The sequence below is a fragment of the Vicia villosa genome, unplaced genomic scaffold (genome assembly GCF_029867415.1).
Source record: "Vicia villosa cultivar HV-30 ecotype Madison, WI unplaced genomic scaffold, Vvil1.0 ctg.000024F_1_1, whole genome shotgun sequence".
In the NCBI taxonomy this organism is placed as follows: Eukaryota; Viridiplantae; Streptophyta; class Magnoliopsida; order Fabales; family Fabaceae; genus Vicia; species Vicia villosa.
In genome coordinates this window covers 905,350-925,589 of record NW_026704956.1, presented here as the reverse complement: position 1 = coordinate 925,589, position 20,240 = coordinate 905,350, and the positions used below count along the sequence as shown (strand labels likewise).

The following is a 20,240-nucleotide window of genomic DNA, read 5'->3' as shown; positions in this document are numbered from 1 at the left end:
AGTGGGAGACAACCCACGATTTTATTTTTTATTTAATTTTCTTATCTTTATCCTTTTAATTTAAATTCTTTTATTTTATTTTATTTTATCTTGCAACCGCAACAACGAGGAGTAGTTCTTATGCATTGAGGACATTGCAAATTTCAAGTCTGGGGAAGTCGTATTACTCGCATTAGTATTTTTATTTCTTTTATTTCCCTTGTTGCAATGTTTTTCAATTCAATAAAAACATATTTATGAAATTTTAAGTCTTATATGCATATTTCCGTGTCTATTAGAATTTTTCCATTTTCTTGAGTCATAACAAAAAATTTCTAAACGATAAACGCATAACCCCGCACGTTTGAAAAGTACGAAGCTACTTACTTACAAGATATATAGAAACTAGAGCAAAAAATCGAGATAATACCCTTACCGTCCTGACACTCTAAAACCCCCAAGTATTCGTGACCGATTTGAATACCCATTATACCGAAACCATTAACTTTAGTTTTGAAGTAACCCTTATTAGTTTATTCTAGCAGTCGGCACCGTCTTAGACACCAACTACGCAGAGAGTCGATGAATATAAGTGTATGATCCATATAAAAAATTATCTATATGCTTAACTGCCAATGGAAATGTACCTACTAAGTAAGGTGATCCTCACACGATCATTTAACCCAACGGTTACAAATCTTAAATATTAAATAAACTCATTGTTGATTGGTTCAGAAGTTACCTGGTACTGAACTTTGTAGAAAGAACCTTGTTTCGATTCCCCACAATCCACAAATGAGCGCTAAAGGAGTATACCACATAATTGTGCCAGAACTCCATAAAAAGGATCATAGTCACTAACCGGCTACTCTGCTATGTGCGTGTCAAGATAATGGGCTTAATGTGATTGCGCGTGAATGAAACGGGTGAAACAAGATGATAAGTCGAGGGCGAGCTATGATAGCATGATTCGGATTGGTATGCATATTGGGAGTTGTCTAGTGTCGCCACTATAAGCTTATTATTAAGATTTATCTCATAAGTTTCCGACGAAAATGCTCCGTGGCTAAGTACGACCTGAATGATGTGGCGAACATGCATTTTAATTTTACTGTTCTCCTGTTTTTATCTGATTATTTGCTTGAGGACAAGCAAAGGTTCAAGTCTGGGGGAGTTTGATAACACGAATTTATATCGTATATTTAGCTTAAAATCCACAGATATTATTAGCATTTTTATTTAATTATATTGTTTTATTATGATATTATGCGGGTATTTGCGATGTTTCAGGTATTGCGTTCGTACTAAGACTATTCGTGAAAAGGAGAAGAAATGGAGCAAAAAGCATCCTTATTTATAAAAGAGAGGTGCTAAATCAATAAAGGGGTGCAAAGAAGACCCAAATGACTAAGGATGGAAGCCCAGCCCACGAAGGAGCTGGAAAGACCACTTCAGCACGTGGAGACGTCCGTCTCCAACGGCTCTTTGCCATGTCACGAAGAGGAGACGCCCGTCTCCAAGCCTTCCTAAAAAAGCTCCACTTGAGGCGCACGTCTCAAGTCTGTTTCCCAATTCTCTTGAAGAAGTGGAGACGTGCGTCTCCCAAGTCCAAGTCAAAAGCTGCTACATTCACGGAAAGAAACCGCATACGCTCAGCTATAAAAGGAGACTGATACTTCAGTTTCCAGGATCCAAATTTTTGCCAACGAATTGCTGCCGAATTTATTTTCCAAGCGTTAATTTCTTTTCTGCATTTTATTTCACTGCTTTCTTTTCTCACAACAATTTCTACACCGGAGATTGTTGTGAACCTTTCATAAATCTAACCTTACGTTAGATTTAATTTTTATTTTCCTTGCCTTTAATTTTACGCCCAATAATATTTGAAGAACGCTCCAGCCAACCTGTGGTGGAAGTTCGAGTACTTCAAGATTCAGATTTATTTCAGATTTATTTCATTCAGGTTTATTATTTACCGCCTTTATATTATTTAATTGCATGATATATTGTATGCCTTTTAATATGCCTTTTATTATAAACCGAACAAATTTATGCATGTTTAACCGTATCAATATGTCTGGCTAATTAATTAAGATATCGGTATGTAAAGTAAGTTAACCGTGGGATCCGAAATAAGTTGGCTTAAATATGTTTTATTAACTATCACTTGTTTTTGGTTTTATGTCTAATTTAATTAATAGAGTTCTAAAATCAATAGAGCGAGAGTTTGAGATTTTAGGGCCCACAAAGGTTAAAATCAATAGAGTGAGAGTTTGAGATTCTTAACTGGATAGTAGACATAAGACATTAGTTTTAAGGATGGCGAAAGCGTATTAAAACTGATTAGAAATTATTTACTTTCAAAAAGTGTTTTTAAACCCGACGCGGGATGGCGAAAGCGTACGTTAGGGAATACTAGCATTAGCCGAGTCAATAGAGCGAGAGTTTGAGACTAGGAGATTTAAGTAGATAACGACTTCATAAAGCGAACATTTTATTAACTATGTTATTTTCAAAAAGCTTTTCTAAATCTAATGGGATGGCGATAGCGTACATTACGAGTTAGGATAGTTGTCTAAATCAACAGAGCGAGAGTTTGAGAGGAGGACTTTTAAACAACAGAATTAATAAAGATTTTTAATCGAATAAGAACCATAGCCAATGGACCTTCGGATCACCTAAGTTAAACGAAATACATACTGATATCCGTTTATTATTATATTTCTTAGACTTCACAATTACATTTCCCTTTAGAAACAATCAAGATATTAGTAGCCTTAGCTTTACATAGTAACCTTAGATAACAGTAGATCGATTCATAGTCCATGTGGATTCGATATCTTTTAAAACTACACGACACGACTGTGCACTTGCAGTTATCAGATTTATAGACACGTAAAGTCGTGATCATCTACCACACAATATCAAAAGATACGTGGGAGACTTGAAACACAAGTGACTCTTAAAACAACAACCCTAAGACTTCCTATAATTTGTAATTCTTCAAATGCCTCTCCATTAGGTTATAATTCTCTTTAAATAGTCTTCAGGAAGTCCATGGGCTTCGCAAACTTTTCCATAATCTTTACTTAGTCCATATGCTAAAGAGTGCAATAAATCTGCAGAGCACCCTTTTGAATCTTGGAACAAATCTTTAAGTTTCCTAATTAGTTGTAATCAAGCCACAATTGCCAAATTATTTTGGAATCTCCAATATAAAGTTGACAATCTATGGGTTAGGTGGATAAATGCGTATTATATCAAGAATCATGACATCGTGAATTAGAGGGAGCCCCGACAATGTTCTTGGATGCTCAAAAGAATCCTAAAAAGTAGAACTGTTGTGGCACAAACTAGGTATTGGGAGGAGGTCATCCAAAAGAACAAATTTATTACTTCATATATGTAAAAGAGTTAAGACAAAGTTTTTAGCAGGTGAATTGAAAAAAACTGTTCTTCACCAATGATACATGTAACACCCCATTTTCTACCCGGTAATTTGTTGAAAGAGTATTGTGGTACTTTTTGTTTATCGTTTCCACAGGGATTGAAGCGATATCACCGCCGTTCTATAGTTTATTTTGTCGTGATTTAAAGTTAACATAAGGTTTGGTTTTGATTTTGGTAACGTAGCTCTTCGATCTCATGCAAAAAGTGTTAAACTTAGTATGTGGTTTTAAAAGATGGTAAAAGAATGTCAAGATTAGATTTTTGATAATTTACTTCTAGGGTATTTTCTTTGATCAAATATGTGAACTCATGAATGATACATATAATCACAATCCTCTCAATATGTTTCATGTCTAAACCATATTGTGAGATTTGCCATTTTGATCCTTAAATGATCTCTCAACCTAACTATCAAAATGACAACATTCAAAGCTTAATATAGGTGAATATCAACTCACAAAGCTATTTCTAAACTTTACTTGTTGATAGATAAAAAACCTAGGTCAAGACTTGAAAACATTTTCTCAAATAGAATACAAATCTCATAAATAAATAAACACAAGGTTTATCACCATATATATATCATCACTTGTTCACATACAAAAGATCAAAAGAAATACAACTAAAAGCAAATCATCTACCTCTAATCTTGACACCAAGAAGGTTTAGCCACCCATTTCCATGGTGACTTGAGCAACAAGCAAATTATCAAGCTTTATGAACATCAAAATGGAAGCCTCCAAGATTGATGGGTAAAAACTTGATTTTAGTTAACAATGGAAGTTTTAGGGTTTTCTCACTCAAAATTATAGGTTTTGATTTAAGAGAGAGAAATTAAAGATGGATTTGGTTCTCAAAATATCTAACAAGCACTATATAGTATGGCACATCTGCACAGATTCGCCCGGCGGAAGAACAGCTTCGCCGGGCGAAACCCACTAAACAGGCCACGTGACCTAGATAGTACAACTAAAGAAACCAAAATAATATCTTCTTCCGCCCGGCGAGCCAGATGCTCCGCCAGGCGCTCCAGAACAGAAAGATGGCCAAAAAATGAGCTTCTTCGCCCCCAGCTCGCCTACCACTCGCCGGGCGGAGCTTCGCCTCCAAGCCTTGCGCCGGGCGAAAACAAGCAAACACTGACACCTTCAGAGTTGCCAAAAACCTCGATTCTTCGACTTTTTCCCCGATTTTTCTGAACTTTTGCTATCACCGATAACTGAAACACTAGAAAATAGATCAAAATACCGAATATTTACATATGACAAAAATCACTTATTTACATAAGCTATTCTTCTAAAAACATAGAAAAAGGGGTAAAAAGTGTCTTAAAAAGCATATGAATATAAACAACAAAAGACACTCAACATAATTATAAATAAAATCAGAGTGCGGAAAATTTAAACATCAAACATGAGGCATTACATTTTCAACTTAAAACCACAAACAACCTGTATTTCATTTATCTTTGATACATAGCATTCGACATCTACAACTTTAAAATTACAATTCATACACAACTTTATTCAACCAGATAAAACTTCAACTTATAACTATTCATCAACTTTTATTCAACTAAAAACAACTTAAAACAACAGTAATTACTTCTTATTATTCAACTTGGATATTCAACAGCTATAATAATAATACAACAACAAAACAACAAATACAAGCATAATTCCATCCCGAGTGCTACGTATCAGAGCAAGACACCAACTCGACTAACAGTAACTAAAGACTTCATAAAATCACTTCAAACTTCCACCGCTATCTTGAGTACATGTCCATTTCCCATGGTAGGGAAACATCATTCAGAAGGGGTGAGATATCAAAAAATAAACAAAAGTATGATAATTAATATATTAGATCAGATCATACAATTATCACCACCTTCAAACAACAATTATAATAACAACTAACAACAACAATTATAACAACAACTTTAGCAACAATTTGTAACAATTATAACAACCATTAGCAACAACAATTATCACAATAATTACAATAATTATTTCACAACTCAAACCAACACAACTTATATCAACAGTGACTCATAACAACGTTAACTTCACAACGACTCAAAATGCGACACAACTATGCAAATGCATGTGGTACCATTTGGAGCAGAACTCCCAACTTAAACATATGCCAGGTTATCCAGCATTTCAAAAACTTAAACAGGGTGCCATCAAGGCCAACTTAAACAATGCAATGTATGCCATGCAACATCAACCACAATGACAATCAGAACAACAACAACGAAAACAACAACTTGAACATGCAACGAATTGCATCAACTTAATCCAACATTGGTCATCAGACCTACAACTTAATCAACAACAACAACTTATAAACAACAACATATTCCAAACAACAACGAAATCAACAACAAGTATTCAGAACAACACATTCAATAGCAAATCACCAACAACACAATTCCATAAACCGGAACAATTCAACCGCACCTGCAAATCAACTTATTCGACATAATTATAACAAAACAAATTTTCATTCACGACCGACTCCGACAATTTTCATTCAATTCCGAGCAACTAAAAAATACCGCTTAATTTGGCTAAGTTAACTAAATCGGTAATGGTTTTTGTGTCCTGTTATCACTACTAATATTTGTTACTATTCTGAAAAGGATTCATTTTACTGATATGACATATGTTCCTACAAATCCAACTTACTCACTAAATCTCAGTCCTGATATATATATATATATATATATATATATATATATATATATATATATATATATATATATATATATATATATATATATATATATATATATATATATATATATATATATATATATCACCAAATGCTGTTAAAACCTACTACTATTTTCCTGCTCCAGATTTGCTACAGTGTTGAATCACCTATTATTATTAGTATACACTAATATAATTATCCATTTATTAAATCCTAAACTACATATTAATATATTAGTATATGTGCATATTACTGTATGCTACTAAGTTAAAAAAAATGCCAGAACATGAATTGCTACTACACGTGATACAAACATAACCTAACACATACAACACCCAAGAAAATCACCAGGTGGGTCCCAGGAAAGGGAGGCGCCCGCCCCTACCTCATAAGCCTTGAAGCCGCCCGCCCCCCACCTCCTAAACCTTGGAGCCGCCCGCCCCCTCCATGTAATGGGTGGCTTCTTCTTTTGGAGGCCCCCGTCTCCAACTTGCCTCATCCGTTCTCCTGTAACTTATTCATTACTTTTCCAATTTCGATTATACTAGGCAAATTAATAATTTAATTTGCAGCCACACAACATAAGCAACAAATTAGAACAATGCTTACGCCGCCAATTCATCAACACAAGTCAATTAATCAACAAAACCAATCACAATTTTTAACGCGCAAAAGTAGAATTATAAACCCCAAAATCCTACATACTAATCATCATATTCTCGGTTATATAATTCAAACTCCACCCTTACCTTGGATTGCAGATCGCCTCTAATATCTGATCGAGTGTAAGCCTTTGCCCAACGATCATGATTAATTCCTCTGCTGCCAAAGCCTCGTTCCTCTTTGTCGGCAACTTCGTTTCACGATCTATTCTCCTAAAAGCCAAAACCTTATTTTCACAGAAACCTAATTCCATATATTCTCCTTATAATCCAATAAATCAAATAATAATAATATAGTTACTATTATTTCTTAATGGGCCTACTAATCGTACATATCCACATTGCTATATACCACACCACAACTAAACCAAATTAAATAATATTATTACTAATATTATTTTCTTCAACATAATCCAACTTTATTAATTCTTAGATTAACCTACTAAATAATCCAATTCCTCGTCTTATAATATCACTAATAAATCTAACTTCGATCGAATTTTCATATTAAATCCTTGAATAATTTATTTAAATAATTAAATAAATTTCCGGGTGTTACAATGCAAGGCCTCGGGCTTTGTTTACTTTATGGCTGGTTATCATGGGCAATCTACCAACAAATGATATGCTGATATGATTTGGTATTATGGCCGATGGCAAATGCAATTTCTGCAGTGATAACAAATCTATTAAGAATTTATTCTTTGACTGCAGAGCTACACAAAACATCTGACCGCACATACTTGAGTGGAATGGATTTAGAAGACAACCAACCAAGTGGAGCATCGAGAAAGAATAACTTATCAATGAGACAAAGAATAAGGGTGGAAAGAGACATTCTTAAGGTGTTTGCGGCTGAAACTTTCTACATCATCTAGAGGACTAGAAATGGCTTAGTCTTTAACCAACAAGGGATTGATGAGAACTTGCAAGAAAATATCATTTTTAATATAGTTATGAGGTGTATAGGGCATAGGAAAGTAGCTAACCACATCAATAGCAATCTACCGTGTATTTAGTAATTTGGTTGACATAGACTAGTAATCTAGGGTGTGTTTGTTTCAAGGATTAAAAGTAAAACCCCGGGAATGCTATTCCTAGGAACATTATTCTTGGAAATTTTATTCTCGTCTACATGTTTGGTAAAAGAAATTAATTTCCTTGAAATATTTATAAAATATATTTAATTTAAAATTTAAAATATAAAATAAATGAGTTGAAATATTTGGGAGTGAGAAGGTATTGGTGATTACTTCTTATTCTCATGGGAATGTAAGATTCCCAATGAGTTCCTGAGAATACAAAGTTCTTAGACATAATTTTGGAAAACTTGAAACAAACGTGGGAATGTAAAACATTCCAACTTATATTTCTTAAGGGTGTGTTTGGTTGGAGGTAGATGGAGGGGAGGGGAGGGGAGGGGAGGGGATATTTATAACAAAATGTGTTTGGTTCAATTTTTAGGAGGGGAGAGGAGGGGAGGGGAGGGGAGCAAAATCCCTCCAAATCACACTTTTTGCGTTCCCCCGAATTGGGGGGAATCGGAGGGGAGGGGAGGGAATGTCACTTTTAATATTTAATAAATTGATATATTTACTAAAATATCCTCAATTATATTTTATTATTTTAAAACTATTGTTTTCTTTTGTGTTTCTGCTTTTGTTTTTTGTGATTTTTCTCTATTGTTTTTATCAATTTATTAAAATTATTCTTCAACTTCAAATTAAATTTTTATTTAATAAAAATTATAATCACTGCAATATTTTAGTAATAAGTTATTTTATGTAATTAAAAATTGTTATCAAACATAGTTTAATTTATGTAAAAAGTTATAATATGAATCAAGTGTACTGAATTTTTAACGTTATGTGGTAAGTTATGAATTTTTAATCACTTAATATTACAAATATTATTTTCAAAAAAATATTTATGAAATTTCCACCTTTGAATATTATATCATTTATATAAAATTATAAGGATAGAAAAGTAAATTATTAATAAAATCTCTCCCCTCCCCTCGTGAACCAAACATATTTTTAACCAAAATCTCTCCCCTTCCCTCCCCTCCCCTCGTTTGAACCAAACATATATATAATTAAAAAAAATCCCTCCCCTCCCCTTCCCCTCCCTCCATTAAAATTCCTCCCCTCCCCCCCTCATTTGAACCAAACAGACCCTAAAATTCCTCCCCTCCCCTCCCCCTCATTTGAACCAAACAGACCCTAAAATAAATTTGAAATCCACGAAACAAACGCCCCCTAATTTAACTTGTTTTCTGGATCCTTGAGATAAGATGTTCTTCATTAATTTTTGAAATAAAAAATATCTGTCAATAAAAAAAACTATAATTTCATCTGCTCTAAACAAAATGACCACCCATCGATTTGTTATTAAATATATTTATTTTAAGTATATTAAGGCGAAACCTACAAATAATATGCTAACTTCAATACAAATACAAATATGTTATTTCAAATAATTTTTTTCAACTCAACCTAAACACATATTTTAAAAATAAATTAATAGTTAATTATTTTAGGGTTAAATATATTTTTGTCCCTATAAATATTTCAATTTTGATTTTTAGTTCCTATAAAAAATATATTGACTTTTAGTCTCTATAAAATTACTTTTGCACTCACTTTTGGTCCCTCTATAAGAACTAAAACTGAATGCAAAAGTAATTTTATAGGGATTAAAAGTCAATATTTTTTTTATAGGGACTAAAAATCATTTTGAATAATTTTATAGATACTACAAACATATTTAATCCATTATTTTACATGAGAAATTGAATAGACCTATCATATTATTTTATAAAAATAATCATTTTAATATAGCCTATTTTTAATACTAGTTGACATGCTTTTAACCTAATTGACACTCGTAACACTATTTTATATTTCAAAAAATCTAGTTATTTGTTTCAACTTTTATGCTGGGCCATTCGGATCTATGGGCTAATCTAACGGGTTTTTTTTGCACAAACTAAACTAGGGTTTCGTAGCCGCAGGACTCTTTCTTTCGTTTTCCCCTTTATAAACACCTCCGCCTCTCAACCTTCATATTATCAGTTATCAGTTACACTCTTTCATATCTTCTTCTCGTACTTGTTTCGATTTAGGGTTTACCGATTTCGTTTAGGGTTTACCGATTTCGTTTAGGGTTTTCTTAATTTCTATAAATTGTGCGTCAAAATACTGATTACCACTGCTCTTAATCCCGTGAGCTTTGAGTATGAGCTGACGCCAAAGCAATTTCTTTCTGCAATCTATTTTGATCTGTTTTCCGTTGGTCTAATCAGTTCTATTGCAGATAGGAAAATTCTTAGCCATATCAACGATTCTCTAATTTTTCTTAATTTCTTTTTATTGATAGGAATTATGTTATACTGATATGTGATTTTCGATTTATGCTTTTCGCTGTTGAATTGATTGATATATTGGATGTGATGATTATTTCCCCAGATGATCGAAACTGAACATACTGTGCGAATTTTGTTTCTCTTTTGAGAAATCAAGCCAAATAATCTGATCCATTTTCTGTATATTCAGATTTGATTCAAAATTCGAAATCCGTGGCTTTATGTATTGTATTATGTGTTCTAATGTTTATTTTTTTGCATTATGTTATTAATTTGGTAATTGGATTTGATGATTATTTCCCCAGATGATCGAAACTGAACATACTGTGCGAATTTTGTTTCTCTTCGGAGAAATCAAGCCAAATAATCTGATCCATAATTACAATTTGATAATCGCTTTTTACAATTTTTGCCAAAATGCTTTATAGATTAACATGTTTGGGTGGCATTGTAATTTTCTTTTTGGGTATGATGATTATTTCCCCAGATGATCGAAGCTGAAATAACTGTGCGAATTTGTTTCTCTTTAGAGAAATCAAGCCAAATAATCTGACCCAAAAATACATCTTTAATTATTTATATGTTTTCTGTATGTATGATTTAGTGATTAGTTGTGTCTGTATAGCAATTTGGATTTGATGATTATTTCCCCAGATGATCGAAGCTGAACATACTGTGCGAATTTGTTTCTCTTTTGGGAAATCAAGCCAAATAATCTGATCCATCATATGAATTTATCTTAATTTGATATTTGTTTGCATCTATTTTTCCTAAATTTGTGTTGATAAATAAATTTGGAGAATTAAGCAATTGTATATGAAACTAATGATTATACAAATTTGCCTTTGAGAATCTCCTGATATCAAATAGCAGATGTTTAATGCTTGCACTACTTTCTGTGTGGATAGCAAGTTTGGCTTGTCTTTTACATTTTAATCATCGAAGAATGCACGCTTCCTTTGATGCTTACATCAATTTGAATACTACACATATCTCTTATGACCATTTTTGTAATAGTTTGTAATAGTAGGACACCATATGAGCTTCTCTCACCCACAGATTTTTCTTTTCTGAATCTGAATTTCATAGATGAGCAATACATGGAACAGAGTTATGTAACCCTTGATTTAGTTTCCATTTAAACTTCCATTATTCAAAATTGTGAATGAAATTTTCAGAAAATCATCATTTGATTAAAATTTATTTAGGGGCTGAAATTGAATTATAAATTATTTAGAGGAACCGCAAACTTTATAAAATTCTTATTATAATGGTTGTATAAAAGTTACAAGCCCATTTCCAAGGAAAACTGTTTTTTCCTCAATAAAATTTGAAGATGTACAACATAATTTCAAGATGTAAGTCATGAATGGAAACATGACAACAAAATAAAAAGCATATCCACAACATAACATTTCATCAAATAAAAATATTAATACTAATAGGGATGAAATAAAATTTCGTATTATATAATCATTTGGTCAATAAGTTGCAACATAACGTTACCTTGGTGATCATTGAACTGATGAAGGCATTCTTTCTGGTTGAGGTATACCTTATTTATACAAGGGTAACATTGGAACACAAAAATTTCACTTTGGATTTTCTTAGAGTGTCTGTTTTTTTGAAATTCGGTTTGGAAGAACTTAGAAATTGATATTTGTTATTATGCATTTAGATTTAGAAATGTGTTAGAAAAAAATTACGCAAATAACCATACTTCAGAAAAAATTACACAAATAACCATGTATTAGAAAAAAATTACGCAAATAACCATACTTCGGAAAAAGTTACGCAAATAACCAAGTTTCAGAAAACATTAACACCAAGGCGCCATGTGAGATGGCGCTACCATTGTAACAGATGTAGGGAGGCGCCATTTGGAATGGCTCCTATGTACAACTTTTCTGCATTAAGCCATCTCAGATGGCGCCTTGATGCATTTTCAAATGGAAAATTGAACAAAAATATACAAGGAGGCGCCATACGAGATGGCTTCTCCTCCTAAAAGTTGAAGGGAGGCGCCATTTGACATGGCTTATTGGGACTGAGTGTGCCATGTCAGATGGCGCCTAGGACTAAAAAAAAAGGGAATAAGCCATATGAGATGGCGCTTTGGTGTTAAGGGTTTCAGAAATCTGGTTATTTGCGTAATTTTTTTTGAAACATGATTATTTGCGTAATTTTTTTTAATACATGGTTATTTTAAAAAAAAATTCTAAAGTGTATCCAAATTAACACATACAAAAAGTGTATCAATTACAATTTAAAATGTATAAAAAAATCCATAAAAAAAATCCAGTACCGCATAAATTTACCGTTGATTTTGCCTTTGATGCTTACTTATTTCTGTCTTTGATGCTTACTTATTTGATTCTCTTTCAAACATTATCAACTTGGGGAATTCTATCATCGTCTATGTAAATTAATTCGACCAAATTTTTGCATCAATAGTTGAATATGCTGACCACTCGATCGATGTAGTAGAAATTTGACACTTAAGTTTCAAATAATCATGAACAAAATATAGACCTTTTGAAAGAAATCTTATGCACATAATGCATCCGACACCGTTTTTAGGTGGACCACTATGTAATAGAAAAAATGTCTTCGATAAACCATGTCTTGTCAGATCGACACTTGCTATCAGATGACCCAATTTAGGGAAGCACATCCATTTTAAAAACAGTGTCTTACCACTACGATAAGGAACAAGTGCACATTGAATTGAATCAATATTTTTTTGGAAACGTATAACCTCGTGTAAAATTCCTTATGCGTCTTCAACTCTTTCAAAAGTGCGATGCAGATAACTGGGTGATTCTCCTCTGATTTACAAAGCAATTCAGATACAACCCGATAACAAATATTATCATCATCCCTAACATTCACAATCTGTTCAATATGTTTGTGCATAAAAAGCGACATTTCATCAATGAATTCAATCCTGGACATTGGTGGTGGTGGAGGTAGTTTGCTAATGCGAGCATCCTTTTGAATACTTTTTTTTGGTTGAGATTTTGGAGTTAGAGAGTATGGGAAACATGAATCAACATGTTCAAAGTACGATAGAGACCACTTTGTTGAATTGTCATCTTGAGTCGGATTTACCTTTTTTGTGGCACCTTTTGTAACACCCTTAAATCTAGAATTCTTTATTTTAATGATTATTTGTGATTTATTGTGAATATTATGTGATGTGTGACAACATGTTGTGGGGTGTAGATGATATTTAGAAATTATTTAGATTTAACAATTTTTGTTTAAGTTATTAGAATAATAATAACAAAATTAGAATAATAGAATACTAAATTGAAAAGGAGAATAAGGGTATAATAGTAAGTGTGGGTGATTAATTGAGGGTACGATGGTAAAAGACCAATTAGGGAGAATAAATTAATAGAAAAAGAAAAATATGAGAATTAAGGATTCATTTTGACTGACCATGAAAAATTGGGAGAACGTGAAAGAAGAGGCTAGGGTAGAGAAATCAAGAGGAGACAACCATTCCTTAGGGCTTGAAGAGAGATCATGCATGGTCATACATTCCACATCTCATGCATTCACAACATCCAAAACAATTATCATATGATTCAGACACCAATCACCCAACATGTTTATCAATGTCAACAACAGTGCAATGCATTGAGACCGACTAACAGACTCAATGCATGTGGTACCAATATCCCTCCCGAATCCACGCCATCTAGGATTAGAGCCAACCAACATCGTGAATAATGTAATTCACCCCGCTCCCGATCCACGCCATCTGGATCAGAGCCAACAGTTGGGCAAGAGTCCACAACACGAAATGCACGCGACACAACCATGCAACAAACACAACACATTGATATCTACATCCATTAATGCGACACACCAATACAGGCCACATGCTGTACATACACGCAACATACAATTTATACAGCTCAACAATATCACACATCATCATCATACACAGTAACATACACACAACTCAGCCCAACAGACAAAATCTCATATGATAAAGCGTAAGTTCCTGATAAATAATTACCCACAATGTCCGAAATTATTTTTATTGATAGAAAATATTTTTAACCTTCTGTAGGTTCAAACGGGGCGTCAACCAGACACCCGAGTAAAAAGTTATAAATTTTCAAAGTTTTGGAAAAATCCAGTTCAACACAGTGGTAACTGGTTACACCCCTATAACCCAAAAATACAACGCCACTAATTTTATTGTAACCGGTTACCTCCAAACTGATAATCGGTTACACTATCACAGAATTTCCTCCTACACCATTTTTACATAAGGTAATCGCTTACCCTCATACTGGTAACCGGTTACACTAAAATCAGAACAAAAAAAATCTGCATTTTTCTGAATACAAAAATCCTTTTCCTTCAACCCCAAAGTCCCAAATTGCAACCAAAAATTATATTTCAAAATTCCAACAATTGCATACACATGCCATACGATATTTCTATTCACTTTACACATCAAATGCATCAATTCAACCACAAATGTGTCAACAATTCATCTTTTAGGTTCATACATTCACAAAGCAATTTCATGAACAGAATCATACAACCATGACAATCAAACCCCCACATACCTAACATTATACAATCCCTTAGAAAGTTGGAACCCCACCTTAGATTGATGGTTCCTAAGCTTCCCACAACAGATTCTTCCAAGCCTTAGCCTTCTTCCTTACTTTTCTGCTTTTACTTCTCTCTGAGCAATCGTTCCAAATGATACTCCTCTCTCTCTCTCTCTCTCTCTCTCTCTCTCTCTCTCTCTCTCTCTCTCTCTCTCTCTCTCTCTCTCTCTCTCTCTCTCTCTCTCTCTCTCTCTCTCTTCCTTTTTACTCAAATAACCTTTAGACCCCTATTATGGTCTTCCTTCCTTACCCTTACTAATTCTCATGTAAAGACCACATTGCCCTTATTCTTTCTACTCAATTCATCCAGTTTAAATTATTAATAAACTTCTAAATAATTATTTTCACATCTAAATAATCTCAACTCAATTATTTAAATAAAATAGTTATTTCTAATCATCATATAATTTCATAGCTACCCCACAACATATTCCCACGACACACATTATTCCATAAAATCACAAATATTCACCAATAATGCACAATCAATCAATTAAATAATTAAATATAATATTTGGGGTGTTTCACTCACCACCACCTTCAAGTGGTGGTAACTCCTATTGCATTGCCTTTGTTGATGCTTGTTCTAGGTATACATGGATATACTTCCTCAAACATAAGAGTGAGGCCATGGTTGCACTCAAGTTGTTCCAAACCTATGTGGAAACACAATTTCAAGTCAAAATCAAGGCAATCCAATTTGACTTTGGAGGTGAATTTTGACCTCTCACTAGGTTACTTCAAGAGCAAGGCATTGTGCACAGACTCACTTGCCTCCACACATCCCATCAAAATGGATTTGTCGAACGAAAACATCGACAAATAGTGGAAATAGGACTTACTTTAGTGGCTCAAGCTTCCATGCCCAATACATTTTGGGATCACAACTTCACCACTGCAGTCTATCTGAAAAACAGACTTCCTAAAAATGCACATTCACAATAGATTTCACCTTTCTCTATCCGTCTATCGTGCATAATAAAAAACCAGACTATGATGCACTGCGGATCCTTGGTTGTGCCTGATTACCTTATACGAGACCCTTTAATCGCCACAAGTTGGAGTTCAAAAGCACTAGATGCGTGTAATTGGGTGTATCTCTAACACACAAAGGTCACAAATGTCCCTCCATGGAGGGTAAAATCATTATCTCCAAAGATGTTGTCTTCAATGAGCATGAGTTTCCCTTTCAATCAGACTTTAAACTTAATGAGCCAACACACATGGACACACAAACACCTCTAGCCTCACTACCTATCAGTCTCATTCAATGCCACACAAATGCTCCACCTGCTATACTCACCCCTAAAACAAGACAATTACCCCATACACTCACTAGTAAGTGTGCATACTACACCAAGTAGTATATCATATATGATTGAACTTCCCACTCCTCATGATATTCATGATTCCTCCCTGCATCAACCTCTGATATAAGGGTTCCAGATTAAGTGTCACATGTTACCACCAATACCATGGTTTCCAAGCCAACCACAGTTGAGCATATACTACATGAGGCATCTACAACAAGCAACCCCTGTTCAAACTCTTCCCGGTCTCCTTATTTTCATAACCAACCATCTCTTATTCCTCTCGTGCAAAAATCCCACCCTATGATCACAAGAGTCAAACTTGGTATCTCAAAACCCAAAGTGCTCATAGCTCATGCATAACCTAGTTCAGTAAAGCAAGCCTTAGCTCAACCTCACTAGTTTGAAGCCATGAAGACAAAATATGAGTCCTTGATGAAGAATGACACCTGGGTTCTCACTACCTTACCACCTCACAAGCAAACAATTGGGTGTAAATGGATTTTCAAGGTAAAGGAGAAACCTGATAGGAGTGTTTACAAGTACAAAGCCAGGCTCGTTGCCAAGGGCTTTCATCCGTAACATGGATTCGAATTTCATGAGACTTTCTCACCAGGTATCAAGCCCACAACAATTCATGTTATCTTGACATTGGCTCTCACCCTCAAGTGGGAGATTCAACAAATTGATATTAACAATGCATTTCTCAATGGGAACATGTAGGAATAAGTCTTCATGGATCAACCACTAGGATTCCATAACTCTAGTGTTGCCTTGGTGTGCAAACTCAAAAAGGCGATATATGGCCTGAAGTAGGCTCCACGTGCATGGTATGAGAAACCGCATCATGCCTTAATTCAGTTTGGCTTTGTCTCTAGTCGACATGATCATTCACTTTTTGTCTACAATCATAATAATGTCACAATGTATGCTTTAGTTTATGTGGATGATATACTTGTCATTGGTTCATCCACTAAACTCATCCATGTCCTCATTGATAAATTACATGACAAGTTTGCACTCAAGAAACTTGGCATTCCAAGATACTTTATGGTCATTGAGGTTCATCAACAGGCCAGAGGAACACTTCTACTCACTCAAACCAAGTACATTCGGGACTCACTTGCCAAGTTCAATATGACTGAGGCAAAGGGTGTTGCCACCCCTATGATTAGTCAATGCAAGTTAAGCAAACATGGCATTGATTCCTCTAAGATCCGCTTCTATATCGGTCCACAGTTGGTTCCTTAAAATATGTCACGCTCACACGATCAAACATAGCATTTTCAGCCAACAAAGCATGCCAATTCATGGCATCACCCTTGGAGTCCCACTGGTCTGCAGTTAAGCGCATATTGCATTACGTGAGTGGCACGACTATGCATGGTCTTCTACTTTTACCAGCCAAACAACTATCAAAATTCCCTCATTGTGCGTATAATGACTCTGACTGGGCCAGTGACCTAGATGACATGTGTTCAACATCAGGATCGTGTGTGTTTTTCAGTCCAAATCTCGTGGCATGGAGCTCCAAGAAGCAAGGGTTAGTGGCACGCTCAAGCACAAAAGCATATTATCACGCGTTAGCTCACACCATATCTGAGTTACTATGGCTGCAATCACTCCTATCTGAGCTTAAAATCGGGCATCCTGCCTTACACTCCTGTGCGATAACATAAGCGCAATCATGCTAGCTCACAATCCCATCTTGCATGCGAGAACTAAACACATAGAGTTTGACATACACTTCGTACGTGAAAAGGTTGTAGTCAATCAACTACGGATCCAACATGTTCCTACACATGCTCAACTTGTTGATGCTCTCACAAAACCATCGCCGACAACTTTGTTTTCTGCATTTCGTGACAAGCTCAGAGTGTCTACTTTTGATCTCCCATAAGCTTGCGGGGACGTATTAGATAAAGGTCATGCAACTGTACATGATAAGCATGCATGACCATTGTATCTGTAGACTAACATAGGTTAGAGAGAATAACTAACTCTCAAGTTAGTTACAACAAACTCAAAATGTGTAATATGCATATAATCAATGAAATCCTGGAAGCAAAACTTGCATAAAATAATTCCATATCCTCATCACTCTCTCTAATACGTTTAAACTCAAAACTATAAATTCTAGATTCAAATAGAATCAATTTTGAAGACAAAATCAATTTTACTTTAAATGAATCAAACACTCTAAAATCAGTTTTTCATTTTTAAAATTACTTTTATCTCTTCCAAAAATTAAATCAAACCTCTCGGCACAATGCTTGACCAGTGCCCATACCTCTCGACACAAACTCTAGAATACTAGAACCCCTTTTCCGTGAGAACCAGAATGCGAAAGTAAAAAAAAAAAAATTAAACCAATCCTACACGTAAAAATCAAAACAAACCTACACTAATGGTTTGGGTTAATTAAAGTGTCAATTAAATTAACAATGAAAAAAAATGTGTGGCTTAGAAGTGAATTGGGAATGTAGGTATATAGTGGCTTGGGCTGTTTCTTGCAGCAACAAAAAATATCTTTTTAAACGTTGTATCTTTTTATCAAATGAGATAATTTTCTCTACAAATAATAACAATTTAGAAAAACCAAAAGCAACAAAAATCATATTTTTACAAGATAAAATCAAATTATTTTGAAGTTGTTTTCTTCTTCTCTTTTTAGTGTAGGAGAGTATGATGAAACTTTATTATGCAACCTATAAAGTATTTCCAATATTCTCTAAAACAAGATCTCAACTTCATAGTTAAAAACTTTTATTCTTCAATAATCATTAAGTGCTAAAACATACACATTTATAGATAATTCATATTCTTTTAGCCAATGAAAAGAAAAATTTAAACTTTACTTTATTTTTTCCTTCCTTTATATTATCATATGAATAAGACTCCTTAGTTAACCAACCAAATTCTTCAACTTCTTCCAAGCTGGCCTACTTGAAATCTTCTCCCACCAAGCATTCACATGCTTCCTCTCACTAACCAAATGTCCCATTTTTGCTCCCTCTATAAGATGTCCAATTCCAGGAAGATGACTAAGATCAGCCAAACTGAAGTTATCACCAGCAAGATAACTGCTTTTAGAGAGCCTACTTTCATACACATCAAACACCTTCTCTAGCTTCTCTTCACAACTATGAACCAAACCCATGTCTCCACCTTTACCCATCCTTGGTAAAATTACAAGATTAAACATGATGTTGAAACACAAATCATTGAAATTGTGTGCTTCTACTTCAAGCCATTGATCCACAATAGCTTTCACTTCCAATGTTGAGCCAAGTAGGTCAGGTCCACGGTCGGCGTATTTTTCCGCGTAGTACCTTATAATAGCCCTGGATTCTGCACAAATATAATCGAGAGAAACATAAAAAAAATGACACTAATCAAGAAGCTATAATAAATTATTTTTGCAGTTTCCTCACCAAAGAGTCTCAAATCACCATCCTCTATTACTGGAACTTGACCAAAGGGCTGCAAGAAAAAAGTATAAACCCTAATTAATATTCACTCTGGTCTTATTTATAAGAAAAAGTTTATTTTTTAGATATATTGAATAATCAATATATCTGGTTTATAGTTTATATACTGTCCAAATACATAGATTATTCGAGGTTTCTTGTACAAGAAGTTATCACATATGCATTTATGAACTATATATATATTACCTGGAGGAGAAGAAATTCAGGATGCTTTTGTTCTCCTTTATCAAGATCAACATGGACAATTTCAAATTCTATCCCTTTTTCTATGAGGCAAGCCAACACTCTCTGAGGGCATGCTGCTCTTATTGAACCATAAACTTTAACCACCATGTTTCCTTTGCTTTTGTTAGTTGAAAAATGCTCTGAATTTTTTTATGATTATAGGTATTACTCTTGGGGTGTTATATATTGATGAAACTAGCAACATGTGCCTATGTTTTCTCACTTGATGTTTATGGGTATTACTTAACTGTCCAACCAAGAACACTGGAAGTAGCAAATTCGGGGGTTGACACGTGAGTTTGTGACTTCTTTGACTTAATTATATTCAATGCCTTTTGAAAAGTAATAGATATTTGTTTGTGCCTATAGTTTTTACCAATTAGGGAGTAATATTTTTG

At 34.2% G+C, this 20,240-nt stretch overlaps 1 protein-coding gene and 5 non-coding genes across 6 annotated transcripts; 5 read left to right on the top strand and 1 right to left on the bottom strand.

The window, feature by feature from the left end:
* Window positions 1–10,254: 10,254 nt before the first annotated feature.
* Window positions 10,255–10,351, top strand: LOC131622133 (small nucleolar RNA Z103). The gene has a single exon (XR_009289766.1). It is a non-coding gene; the product is annotated as a small nucleolar RNA Z103 (small nucleolar RNA).
* A 105-nt stretch (window positions 10,352–10,456) lies between these two features.
* Window positions 10,457–10,553, top strand: LOC131622134 (small nucleolar RNA Z103). Its single transcript, XR_009289767.1, has one exon. It is a non-coding gene; the product is annotated as a small nucleolar RNA Z103 (small nucleolar RNA).
* Window positions 10,554–10,638: 85 nt separating this feature from the next.
* LOC131622127 (small nucleolar RNA Z103) lies at window positions 10,639–10,734 on the top strand. Its single transcript, XR_009289761.1, has one exon. It is a non-coding gene; the product is annotated as a small nucleolar RNA Z103 (small nucleolar RNA).
* A 71-nt stretch (window positions 10,735–10,805) lies between these two features.
* LOC131622128 (small nucleolar RNA Z103) lies at window positions 10,806–10,901 on the top strand. Its single transcript, XR_009289762.1, has one exon. It is a non-coding gene; the product is annotated as a small nucleolar RNA Z103 (small nucleolar RNA).
* A 96-nt stretch (window positions 10,902–10,997) lies between these two features.
* LOC131622129 (small nucleolar RNA snoR98) lies at window positions 10,998–11,109 on the top strand. Its single transcript, XR_009289763.1, has one exon. It is a non-coding gene; the product is annotated as a small nucleolar RNA snoR98 (small nucleolar RNA).
* Window positions 11,110–18,875: 7,766 nt separating this feature from the next.
* Window positions 18,876–20,005, bottom strand: LOC131622051 (glutathione S-transferase F11-like). Its single transcript, XM_058893095.1, has 3 exons — window positions 19,804–20,005; window positions 19,561–19,609; window positions 18,876–19,477 (listed from the first exon to the last, which is right to left on the bottom strand). The coding sequence occupies exons 1-3, from the start codon at window positions 19,948–19,950 to the stop codon at window positions 19,032–19,034; spliced, it is 642 nt and encodes a 213-aa protein (XP_058749078.1). The 5' UTR covers window positions 19,951–20,005; the 3' UTR covers window positions 18,876–19,031.
* Window positions 20,006–20,240: the final 235 nt, after the last annotated feature.